Source organism: Brachyhypopomus gauderio, chromosome 4 (genome assembly GCF_052324685.1).
Source record: "Brachyhypopomus gauderio isolate BG-103 chromosome 4, BGAUD_0.2, whole genome shotgun sequence".
NCBI lineage: Eukaryota > Metazoa > Chordata > Actinopteri > Gymnotiformes > Hypopomidae > Brachyhypopomus > Brachyhypopomus gauderio.
The window spans coordinates 9,159,953-9,173,590 of NC_135214.1; the positions used below are offsets into that span (position 1 = coordinate 9,159,953).

A 13,638-nucleotide genomic window follows, 5' to 3' on the forward strand; every position below is an offset into this window, starting at 1 on the left:
TGTGTGTCTGTGTGTGAGAGAGAGAGAGAGAGAGAGAGAGAGAGAGAGAGAGAGAGCACACCCCCCCATCCCCCGGCAGGCAGAAAGCTTAGCAAAGAGGGACTGATGAAAGACTGGCCCCGCGTCTCCCCCTCTTTCCGTCAAAGGCAAAGAATCAAAGACACTATTGCCGCGCAGTAGTAGTTCAAGCCGGCAGAGGATTTGGGGCATCTTTTCATGTTCGCTCTGAGTTTGTTTTCCAAAAAATGGGCTGACAGACACTGTAATTAAAATCATCAAAAGATGAAGAAACAGTGGCCTTCCCAATAAGCCAGGATGGAGACAGGGCCCCTCTCCTTCAATCAGTTCATAACACTTAGCCAAGCAAGTAATGATTTTCACCTTTGTGCACCTTTGTGCATGAGGGGGGGGGGGGGGGGGGGTTAGCCTTATCTTCCACACATAAACCTAGCATTTGCATGATACAGTTTTGGATTGAAGTTTGATGTTATTTTTTATTATTATTTAACTGGATTTGGAAAAAGTTTATTGCATTTTGCATTCATTTAAAAAAATACATAAAGAAACTAATTAAAATGTAAATTGTCTTTGGACAATAAAGAGAACACACATTGCAGCCTGCCAGCTCTTTAAGAGAGTTGAATTGTACTGGGCCTGTCTGGCCTGCTTCCTTTGGTTTAGTTAAGTGTATAAAGTTAAATGTTTTGAACATTTGCTTCATTAGACACCTCACTGGTGAAAAACTCTACTTTAAAATGTGTATCTAGATTAAACTCTGCACCCTTTACTTGCTGGAGTGGAGTTTAAAACACGCAAAGCGTGTTTATTTTACCACTCATAATGTGCATTTAGGGCTTCATAAGTGGTGCATAAGTGACCAATTTGTGTTCATGAACCATGACTGAAAAGAAATGTACTTGGTTCACTAGTGCTCCACAGTTTGGTTGCAATATCACAATATTGCATATTGAAATCCTGACATTGCACAAGGCTGGAATACACAAATGTGCTTTCTAATAAATCACAAAATGGCTTATTGTATGCTATGACCATGTCAGATGTTCCAGATGAGTGTGCTGTGGGTGTTTTGATGAATCACATGATCCAAGAAGCGTAAATAATTTTAGTCCAAATAATGCAAGCCAGTCTTTAACATGTCACATCAAGGCTTCACCAATGTGTTTTTAATATATTGCAAGGCATATTCCAATTTTAGTATGTAGCAATGTAATTGCAATTAGAGTACTTTGGCCATATGGTGTAGCCAGAGTACTCACAAAGGAGCAAATTGAATAAGTGAGAATAGATCCAGGACACATGGACACTCACATGCATCCTATAGAGTAAAAAGCCTTTAGTATTAGCACCTAAATCCACTCTGACACGGAAATCAACTTTTCACCTCCGTTTGCTGTCGCTCTAAGGCAAATGCCATAAACTATGCAATCACACGCACTCTTCTCTAATGTCAGGCTTATGCTTTTTCCCCTCTAATGAAATGCTGGATTTATATTTGACCATATTGTAAATTTATAATATAGAATGTGTTTTCCTGACATTTGCAAGAGGACAGAGCCATGGTATTCTAGCATAAAAAGGTTAGGGTTATTAAATCATACTTCATTTAATAACAGTGTTGGATCATTACAACTTTTCTTTTCATATTTTATAATATTCAGCAGGTATTGTTATAGATGGTGCTAATAAATATTGTGTTAAAAATTTCCTAAAAAATGTACCGGTAAGAGTAAATCATTAAAAAGTGTATGCCTATATGTAAAATAATTAACTTGTTGATTCCTTTAAAAATCATAGGTAATAACTGATATAAAAGCTTCTTTGTTAAGGAGCTGTTAATTGCCAAATTGGAGCAGAGTGAACTTTTTAATGTAAGTGCAGTTTAAATGCACTTCAAAGAACCCTGGTGACTTTCAAAATAAGAAACCGGTACGATTCCATTCAGTGTAAGAATAACATACAGGAAACATTTACAATAAGAAGAGCCTGATTACCTTCAGTGTTTGTCCTTAAATTCAGTTCATTGTAACATGTGACAGGGCTGACCAAATGGAAAACAGACCTGAACAACAGAAGGGAGAAGACGGATGCCAAGATTACAAGGGCCCCACTTAATTGTGCTATTTGTTTAATTGTCTTTAGGAATAAACCAAGTAGAGGCTCTTTTTTCTAAGCGCTGGTCTGATTTCCCCACTGATTACTACATTGTATAAAGCAATTTCCTAATCTGACAGAAAGTAATTATCACTGGAGACAATAAATATCAGTCTGAAATGGTATATGCTGGAAATTAAAAGTAATTTCCACTAGATTGTGATGATGACAAAGGCCATGTGTTTGAAATTAGAGTCAGACGGCAAGTGGAAGCAGCATCTCTGCCAGTCCTCTAAACACACTTCAAAACGGGGCAAGTCTCATCAGCCTTCTGAACCCTGCACTCACACCCTCCCTAGACACACACACGTGCACAGACGCAAACACAGGCATACACAAATGTGCACACACGTACATAATCGTGCACACACACACAGAGGAGTGCTAGGGCACCTATCTCCAGTGCTGTTACTCTGTGTCAAGAGCACCATTTTCTTCAAATTTAATCTCATCTTGAGAGCAAGGGGAGAGAGAGAGAGACAGAGAGAAACAATTTCTCAAAAATTAAGCGTGAGGATGCAGAAGAGTGTCTCCCTCACAGCTAAATCTCGACAGGTCATGTTGTCTATCCCGTCTCTGTTTCCTTCCTTCTCAGGGTAATAAACAGTTTGATTTCCAACTGACTCCCATGAGCAGAAATATTAATGCTGCATTCATTATGAAATCATTTTCAGTTCTCAGTGAATTTTTCTGATAGTTCTAATCAGGATCTATACTTTGCACAAGGCATACTTTCTTTTCTAAAATTGTTGACACAGAGAAACTGAAAATACTGTTAGAAAGACATGTGACAACCTGAATGACACAGTACTGCTTACTGTACTGAGAATAGGAGCATTAACATTAACTTAGAATGTCCTGTTTGTACAGCAAGCCAAATATAAACTACATAGAAAAAATGTGCAGACAGGATTGTTTATATAGGACTAATTGCGTCTTTGTATGTGGTATATGATACAGATAGATTGAAATGCTTCAGCAACACTGTAATTTAATATGGTCATGCCACTGAAATGGTTGAAGGGTCTGTGCTCAGCAACCCCTTCGAGCTCCACTCCACCAAATGTACACTTGGACACTTCCCAGTGAGCATCACTCGTGTCTCCTTCAGGGAAAGCTTACTCAAGCGAGCTCAGTAAGAAATGGGCTTAGCCGTGTAAATGGCCAATAATGTGAATTAGATCCCTAAAGGAAAACAATAGTGGGGTAAACCTAAATGGCCATAAATCTCCTTCCTGTCCAGTACTCCCTAATTCAGTTGGACAGAGCCTTCTTCCACACTAAATGGAAGTAATAATATCCCCATCTTAATCCTTCCCCTAGGAATAGATATTTCAAGCTTGTTAATGATAAGGATAATGATACTATGTGTATTTATCTTAGATTATGTCGTCGTTATAAGATTAATAACCCTGGGCGGTGAGTCTGCGGTCGCTTTTCAAACAGAGGCAAGCCCTGGCGTAGCCCCAGCGGGCGTAGGTGCGAGGAGAGGAGCGGCTCTGAAACATGCCGAGGAGCATTCCAGTCCTAGCCATTCAGCCAGAGAAGGACTAGGGGGCGTCTGGGGTGTGCGTGTGTGTGGGGGAGGGAGGGGGGGGGGGAGACGCCACGGCTGGAGTCTGATGAAAGCTGCTTGGGCGTGTGTGTTCATTTAGACTGATAATGAGCAGCAAGGCTTGGGGCAAAGACATTTGGCAGACTTTACACTTCCTGCAAGAAAGGCTGTTTTTTTTCAAGAGTTAACTTTTTGCTCTCTCTCCCCCCTTTTCTCTCCTCTCATTCTCTCTATCTCTTTCTGTCTCTCTGCCTGCTTCTCTTCTCTCTTTTGTTTTCTCTATCCTTCCCCCTCTTCCGGCACCCTGATGAAATGCAGTGCCACGGGGTCTCCAGTAGACAAACACTTTTTTTCACCCTGACCGGTTGTGGTTGATCTCCACCAGGACTCGCACAATTAAGCTCATTAGAGATGGAGAAGGCAGCTTCCTCTGGGGGAAGATGGAGACTGCACAACACGTGAAGCCAAAAAGACTGTGGTGCTTCCTAAAAACCTGCAGCTTCACATGTACAATCCACAATTATAGGCATTATGGGTATCTCAAGGGATTAACATGAACTAATTGTATATAAAAACCAGTCTGTGTAAGCTTATCCCATGTTTTACAACTCATTTGTTTGCTAGCCAAACTAACTTTTTGGCACCGTATAAGATATGGAAATCCTAACTGCACATTCACAAATTGCTTTCCCAGTGTTTAGCACTGGAACATCTTTTTAAGATGGCGTATTAGGAGTTTAGAACACAAAGCACTCCTTATCCCAACGAGATTCAGCCTGCAGTGTTCACCATCACTGCAGGGGAGTGTTGCAATGTTGATACGGGTGCTCTGCACTCAAATATCTACCTTGGGTTTAGGTAACAGAAGAGCCCACAAAAAGCACATTCACTTTCTGCAGCACATTCAGCACCAAGAGCTGCTCCACTGAGCAGATGGCTCCTATGCAGTGGGAAGAGTACATTTATTTTTTAGTCTTTTTAGTGCAGCAAATCACAAAAAAAACCAAGTAGCTCTGGAGAATGCAAGTGAAGCCCCAGTGAGAAAGCCGATAACTCCCCCAAACCTGTCTTTTCATGTGTTGGTCGCAATTACATGTCAAGGAGACTCCAAGTGAAATTTACCTGCTAACAGTAATTACAGTATATCTCTGTCTCTGCAACAGGGCTGCTGTTTATCCTGGTTACAATTCATATGTGCATTGAAAATCACACTAGTTTTTGTGATGTACCAAAGGTCTTTTTTCATTTGTGTGCTTAAAACCGTTTCATGTTGTAAGGAGGTATATATGTATTTTCTGCACACATACACACGTTTTAACCCAGGACAGAGATTTAATCTGGGAGAATTAGAAGTGCACAGTCAAGCTTTAAGTGTTCTGTAGATATTTGATACATTTTTATTATCCATGATAAACTCTACATAGAGGACCACACATCAGGACTGCAGTGGCAGGGTGCCCATTTACCACTGCTGTTGTGTGTGTCAGGAGAGAGTTCATGTAGAGACAATGAAATGAGTTCTGATGATCTGCAACATTAGAAGGATGCCCCTCACTGTAAGGAACACCATAGAGTCAATCCAACACTCTTGATACTGCTATACTCCTGTGGCTAATTCGGAAGGCTAATTCCTCTTCAGGGACACTGTATTTTTCAGTTGTGCTTTAGGGGAAAAGGTCGTGTCAAGGTTGTATTGTTGAGGAAGGTAAAGGAAAGGGGGTCGAGAGTGCCCTTAAGTGAAATCTCATTGTCTCGTTGACTATCACTCGGTCCACAGTAAAAAAAAAAAAACAAGAAGCATCTCATGTTACAGTGTCTTTACCTTCCAGCCTTCCAAAACACTGAAGCTCATCAGATCCTTTGGCTTCATAGCCCCTAGCCTGGCGGAAGCTTGTCACTTTGAAGCCCCTCTTGATAAAAACATGGCTGATGTACAACTTTTGGCATTGCTTTTAGCTGTCAGTCGACGCTAACCAAGTTCTTGCTTGCAGCAAACCTCATAAGACATGCTTATGGAATGATATGCAATAACCCAATTGTAAGAGAAGACACACCTACTGTGAATAACTGCTGCGTGTTGTCCATGCTCAAAGCGTGAAGATGCTTGTTTTGAAGTCTTGGTGGTTCAGTAGCTCGACACAACAACTTATTATTAATAGCTATTGCCACCCAGGCCGCCATAATGTGTCTCATCTCCTTTTAGACGCCTTGCCAAGAACTGTCTAATGGTATCCGTAGGGCAGTGAAACCTTCAATGTGCTTAGTGTTTAGTGAAAAGATCAGTGAGTCATGCTGCTATTCTCTCACTTGTCATATATCAGTTGCGTGTTTGTTTCAGAATATCTAAGCCACATAGCGGTGTTCAACGTAAGTAATGGCCTAATGGCCCAGGGTCAGTAAAAAAATATGTAGGACAAGTTGATTGGCCATTTACTGGACTGTTTGGGCCAGTGTCAATGTTTCCTTCAACTGCTGTCATGAGTCAGTTCACCTGTGATGCTAACAGGTTGAATGACGTATTGCACAAATTTAAAAAGATAAATGCTAGCTACATTTCATTGCATTCATTAAATAACATTAAACTACATAGGTAGGATAGTAACGTACGCCATCAGGGCCGGAGTGGGACACCTTTTCAGCCCGGGAGTTTCATGCCCAAATCCGGCCCAAAATTATTTTTCCCTCCCAATCGGCCCAAACTAGAGATTGACATGAGCCGGCCCATCGGGAATCCTCCCGAACCTCCCGATTAGCCACTCCGGCTCTGTACGCCATATTCACACATTGTGCTTGGCATGAGCGACACAGAAAGTGTTGGGCTCTGTTTGATATACAGTAACATACAGCATACTTTATTCAATATACACTTCATACCAGTCCCCGTAGTACTATGCAGTGTAGTATCCATTATGGGACACGCAAATCGCACTACTAGGTCAAATTAATCTATGAAGATTGTCCAGCAGAAGGATGTTTTTTTCTGTATTAAGCCCCATGTATTATACCACAGCACAAATGTCTGTGTGAATGGCCACGTGTGAATCAGGTGCTAGCTTTAGCACAATAGCTTGCCATGCTAAGTTAATAACGTGCGGGCGGCAAAGGTGAAAATCACTGAGGTGAAAATCCTGGTTTTGACAAGTAAGATACAACAATAGTTACCACCATCCTAATAGTTTAGCAAGATATCAAAGCATAAAATTATTCCCAAAACATAATACCAAGGTTTGTAATTCGGATGAAAGGTTTTTGTCCAAATTAGGCAAAATTGTGTTTTAGTCAGTGTAATTTATAACACAAAACATCACAATTTAAGGGCATAAACTGGGAGATTCTGTTAATCATAAACAAGACAAGAAAATAACTGAAAGAATGATGTTTTAGAGTCAATATCTACTTTAGGAAACTAAGAGATCTGAGTTCTAATCATTAAGGGTTTATCTGGGAGTCAAAGGAAGGACTGAACCTCTCACTTCACTACGGTGATGATCACCCCACTCAAGGGTCATGGCTTTATTTACACCTGATAAAGAAGCAGGGGAAGCCAAGGTCAGTCAAAGAAAAGTGTCCTGAAAGTGAAACCTTGACAGCTTGGAACTGTGACCCGCACACACACACTACTGTCAGAGGACACAAACAAGACTGGAAACGTCACCTGCTCAGAATTGACTGTGTCCCTTGAATCTGTGTCTGAAAAGAATTCAAGCTTAGAGAGTGGTTCTAATTTTGCAGTTACAATGGTTTCTCCCTCTGTGTGGGAACTGTCCCTCCTTCACAGTCTTGCCAGAATAATTAGCGAAGGAGAGGAATATAGTTAATGTTGTCAAAGGAGTAACTGACCAGGAAATGGCTGTTTGTCATTTGAGTTCTCATGTTTGCTTGGACAAGACAAAGATCAGAGGCTGCCGTATGTAAATGAAGCAGTGACATTTGTGAAAGATTGGACTGGAGATTGGATTGGACTTTTAGGGTATTTAACATGATGGTGGCCACCTGCTTTGATACTGACAGATACTGAATGATAACCAACACGAGCTGAGAATGGCATGTATCTGGGATGCACTGCTGTTTGAAAATAAAGTTGACCGAACTATAAACTCAAAAGAGCACCAACACAGTTGTCAAGAATGAGGATTCTCTCATACACACGCACGTACACACGTACACACACACACACACACACACACACACACACACACACACACACACACACACACACACACACACACACACACACACACACACACATGCACTCTATCTTCTAAAACTCCTTTTGTAACCCTTCTTGGATGTAGCATATATGTACACAGCCACTAGGTATATGTCACATTCACTTCAAGCTCTCAAATGACCTCACTTCCTGCCATTATTGTCTGACTCTGCTCTGGCTCAGTGTAATCTTATTTCCCTCATTTCCCTTCACAGGTGTGTCTCAGGAGGAACACAGAGATGGTCCAAAACGAACACCCAATGGAATCTTGCCTTCTCTCTCTCCTATTGGTGAGTTATACACCTGCTTTATTAATACTGACAGCCAAACATAACTGAAACCATACAGTAGTTGTTGGCTTTTGTGAGGTAACACACCCATAAAAAAGAGTTTTCTCAACTGACTTTGGCTGGGACCTTAACCTTTTGTCCTCACCACCCATGACCTTTCTCACTGTATTTTTTTTATGTCAACTTGCAACATCTTCCTGGCAACATTCCCAGAAGTTAATTTCTCAGTGCAGTCCCTTAATGATAGGCTTTTAATACACAATCTAAAAAGAACTAGGATTAAGAAACGTTAGGTACATATCACCTGGAAGAGGCTGGAGTTAGATGTCAGGAGAGAAGGCACATGATCCCACTTATTTAGTAAAATTGCTGTCAGAGTGCTCCATTGCCATGCAGTAATCCCACCACCCAGAAGCCTGTCACACACAGAGAGCTCACAGAGACCGTGATTCTGATCGCTGAGGTCTGTATAGGACATTCTCAATGAGAACTGTCTGCACTCTATGGAGAGTGTCTGCTGTCTGATCTCTGTGCAGCTGCCTTGCATGTCATTACTGATGGTTAGCTTAATTTCAGACAGAAACCCAAGTTAACTTTATGATTCTATATGTCATCTTCCTCTTTCATATGTTTTTGATAGACTTGATTTCTGTGAACAGAGATGAGATTTATTGGATGAACAAACCACTTGTAAGTCAAGACAAAATGACTTTATTTGTGAATTTGGATTTGTCACCCATTTCTTGTATGAACAAACACATTGATGAATATGGTGCTACATGTCAAATACTGACATTTAGAGTATGCAAGACCAACAAATCACAAAGTAGGATTTAGACAGTACTAATAGTGTACTGTATCTGGAATATCATTAAAGCTGTGGGTGGAGCCAGAGATCCATTGGCTCGGGATAATTTACAGGACTTGTGGTGGGCAAGTATGATGGGCTGTGTTTATTTAGTGTGTGAGTGTGTAAAAAGGTGTGTGTGTGTGTGTGTGTGTGTGTGTGTATAGGTGGGTGGGGGGGTACACAGAGAGATTAAATATCAGGCCAATTTGAATTTAACTAATTTAATGAATTTAACAGGCTATGGATTTTGTGTTTTTCAGTTTGATTGGAGGTAGCATAGCTATATAATATACATTTAGAGTCACTGCAATATACATTTAGAAATACAATACATTGTGTATAATTGTTATGCAGTCTAATGGCACTATAGACTGTTGCTGTCACACTAATGAGGCCCCCTTCTAGCTGCCCCATCAGCAGTTGCAATATTTCATGTTGTCCTGTTGCTGTGATATTGTGCTTGTCCCTTAGGTTGGCGTGGCCCATTAGGAAACCTGACATCCAAGGGTCATTTGTCTGTCTATATATGCCTTTTCTTTGTACCGGTTGACTGCTGGTTATTGTATCGTTATTGCACCCTTCATTTGGATTATGTCATGGGTTTTGCTTTGGTACACAATCTTCCCTTTTCCCTGAGACTGGCGTGATCGCTTCCTTCTTTTTTTGCACTCCCTCACCTGACAGAGTTTCATTTGTTCCTCAGTGGTTCTCATTTAAATAATTAACTTCTTAATTAACTGGTCATTCACCAAGTACAGATTACATTTGGTTAGTTTAATGAAGCTAATCATATTGGCTTAGTTCTACTTTGTTGTGTATTATTTTTCATGAGGTTTGCATTTTAATCTTAATTTGAGTTGGCAAGCTGTTGTTTCACTGTCTTGACTGGATTGTATGTGTATGTGTGTGTGTGTGTGTGTGTGTGTGTGTGTGTGTGTGTGTGTGTGTGTGTGTGTGTGTGTGTGTGTGTGTGTGTGTGTGTCTGGGTTTAGGTGTCGAGTGTGTCTCTGCTGAGGGCAGAAAATTCAAGCTGTGGAGAAAATGAATTCTACAATCACACCAGCAACAGCTGCCAGCCCTGCCCTCAATGCCAGCCAGGACAGGAGCCACACATGGTACCACACACACATTTGCACACACTCTCACACACACACACACACACACACACACACACACACACACACACACAAATAAAGCCCTCACTGTGCAGACGAGGACAGAAGCTGTAATTGGCTGAATAACCAAACTGAATCATTTTGTCATTTTGTTACAAATTAGCATTAGGACGAGGTATGAAGTTGTTTGACCACATTCAGCCAAACAGCTGTCATTATTGGTTTTTATGACATTTTTTCAAAGTAGAATGCTACTTTGGATCTTTGCAAGATATTACTCATGCACAAATAAACATAAACTTACATACAGTACATATACATATAAGTTAACACAGGGTTGGCAACTTTTCAAGATCGCTTGGAGTGAGATTTGAACCTGGAGGGGGTGGCGAGTGTAAATTGTTGATGGGGTGGGGGGGTGGGTGGTGAACGTAAATTGTTACCCGGGCGGTGTAAAATGGACACAAATTAAGTATTATTTTGCGATCGATCGATGGCCAGTGGTTGGCGCCAGAGCGAACTAGTAACTCATTGAATCATAGATATGGATCAGAGATAAATAAACTTAATTTTTTTTTTTTGGCATGAGAAATCGGAAGTGTGGCGTGAGAGCGTGTGAAGACAGTCATATGCGTGTGTCTCACGCTCAGTTTAATGCGTGAGAGTTGACAACCCTGTAATATTACAGGCAGCATGGAGTAAATGTAGACAAGCAGGTGAAGAGGTTTTGACAGCAGTGGCGTCCTATCCTCCACCCACCCGTTTGGGGCCTTGCTCAACCTTCCTACTGTCCCTCCCAAAACAACCTGTGACCTCTCAACATCACAGCAGCCACCCCCTTAAATCTACCTGTCTGCTGTTCCTCCCACTCAGCCTGTAGCCTTGACCGACTCAATTACATACCAGACTGCATCCTCTTAGTCAGTCTGTAGCCTCACCTGACTCAGTTACTTTCAGACTATAACACCTTTTAGTCAGCCCGCAGCCCCTCCTCCCAATCACCATCCAGCCTGCAGCCCCTCCCACTCAGCCAGGAGCCATTCCTGACCCAATTCACTTCCAGACTAAAGCTTCTCTTAGGCAGGCTGCAGTCCCTCCCTCTTAGCCTGTAGCTTTGCCCAACTTAATTACCATAGAGCAGGGGTGCCCAATACGTCGATCGCGATCTACCTGTGGATCGCGAAGGAAGTGTGGGTAGATCGCACAACATTAAAAAGTAGTGGATGAAAGACAGGCTATCGTCCATCTGCACTGACGGTTGTATTTTGATTGACATTGATACATGGTAGCCAATCTGACATCTAGGGTTTGATACCCCCCCGTCAACAATTGACACACACCACCCCTGCCCTGCCCCTGTGGGCACCCCTGCCATAGACTCTTACTCAGCCTGTTGACCCTCCCCACCCAGGCACCACTCAAACTGCAGCCCCTCCCACTTAGCATGTAGCCCCTCCCTAACCAATCACCGCCTAGCTCGCATATCCTCCCCACCTAGCTTGCAGCCTATTCCCACTATACTGTTACGGTGTACACTTCAGAAGCCTGTATTAGAGAGATGTGCATTCACACGTAAATAGGCCTGTATGCATACCCAACTGGCCCTAAAAACTAATCAGGCTTTCAGGTAAAATGCAGTTACTCAGTGACATGAAAAATGTCCTGGTCCTTCCTGATATAGAAGACAATTGATGTATTTACTTTCCCAGCAGCAGTATTACACCCGTGGTTTTGTTATATTTAAACAAAGAGAAACTTTTAGCACCTCCTGATTTAGCACTTTGGTCTAGTGCCCTATCTTCTTCCAGACAAATAAATCTGTTTATATGATTAAGTGAGAGCAAAGCTAATTGCACGTAGCGATACCTTACTAACTGTTTACACTGGCTTCACAAAGCAAACTGTCTTAAGCAAGTACAGGCAGAGTCTCCACTCTCTGCACTCTCTTTGTGTCTCTTTCTTCTCTCTCATCTTCCTTCTCATTTTTTTTTTATTAACCATGCTCTCATCTTGTAATCCACATGACCTGTAATCTAGCATTCTTTCATTTCAAATGTTTTCCTAATGGTGGCTCTCCAAAGTGGTCTGCAGGATGTCAGTCATGGAGGAGATCAAACCCTCCACCAGATCTCAAGGCAGCTTCCTCATATCATCTCACTCACACATCCAGAGCTTTCTGGAGGTAGGCCACTGTAACCCTAATTGTGGAACGCCACATTAAAGAAGTGAAGACCGCAGTAGAGCAGGACAGTCATGGTGCATTAGCCCATGTTAGCCCATGTGTAGATCTGTGCTGGTGGAGCCAGACAAATATATGAGATATATGACAAACAGCAAGATCTGCTGAATTTCTGACTGGAGTCCAGACGAGCATGGCATGAACCTTCATCGCAGCCATGACACCCCAGTGTTGATCTGGCACTTAAGTGTTTACATCTCCAGGGTTTTTACTGGTGTTTACGTCCTCGTCTAGGTAAAAGCTGTAATAATGGTAATGTGGATTAACTGTAATTGTATGGATAAAGGATAAATGAGAATAAGGAATTCCGAAACCCATTTATCAGAACAATATATATTTATGCACAAGCACACTGGTAATGGTCAGGAGTGGTTAATTCCAAAATAACAAAATCATCCCCTATTCTAGAAAATAACAATAACTAACCTAAAACAAAAGAGTACAGTTCTATTCCTCCCTACAAGCAAAAACAAACACAAAATACTTAACCAAAACACCACCACTCCCTACACCCAGTGTCTATATAGAGTTATATACAACAACTACTTCTCCCACAGGGCTCATACAGAACTATACAACAGTACACAAATGGAGACAAACACGAATGGAGACTCAAGTGGGTAATAAAGATACCCACGAATGCTCAAAACTGCATAGTACAAACATACAGCAAGTTCTCACACAATGTACCAGGACAGTAATCAAGGGTCACAATCTCTTTCTCTACATGTCATAACTTTCCTTAACCGCCTGCTTCTCTCTGCCTCCTGCATCTCTCTCTTTGAGGTGTTCAGGCCATGTCTTTATATACCATGGCCTGAGTGGATGAGCGGAGCTAGGTACAGGCATAGGGTGGTATACAAGTCCAGGCCCGGATGATCAGAAGGTGGATCTGGCAGTCAGGGACATAACACTGGTCAAGTTGGCTCTTCAAAATGCCCTGATTGGCTTAGTAGTTTAAGCAATTATGCCTTATTAATGAGAAATGGAAGAAATCACACTGGCAAAGTATGATGTATAATGAACATATAATGAAGAGATTAGTTTGGTGACTGGGAAGAAAGCTTGTTTATATAAAGGCATATAAGTATGTTAAGCATGCTGTATTGCTCTCTTCATGCTTCTAGAGAGAGACAGAAAAAGAGAGAGAAAAAGATGGGAGGATTGGGGACATTTGTCACCCTCACAGGAGAAGACTGATGCAGAG

General features: G+C 41.7%; 1 protein-coding gene across 1 annotated transcript in view; it reads left to right on the forward strand.

The window, feature by feature from the left end:
* edar (ectodysplasin A receptor) overlaps nt 1–13,638 on the forward strand; it is a 33,587-nt gene that overhangs the window by 1,659 nt on the left and 18,290 nt on the right. Inside the window, exons 2-3 of the mRNA XM_077002021.1 lie at nt 8,153–8,227; nt 10,070–10,192. Of these exons, the coding sequence (XP_076858136.1) occupies nt 8,177–8,227; nt 10,070–10,192 (174 nt within the window). The 5' untranslated portion in view covers nt 8,153–8,176. The remainder of the gene's footprint in view (nt 1–8,152; nt 8,228–10,069; nt 10,193–13,638) is intronic.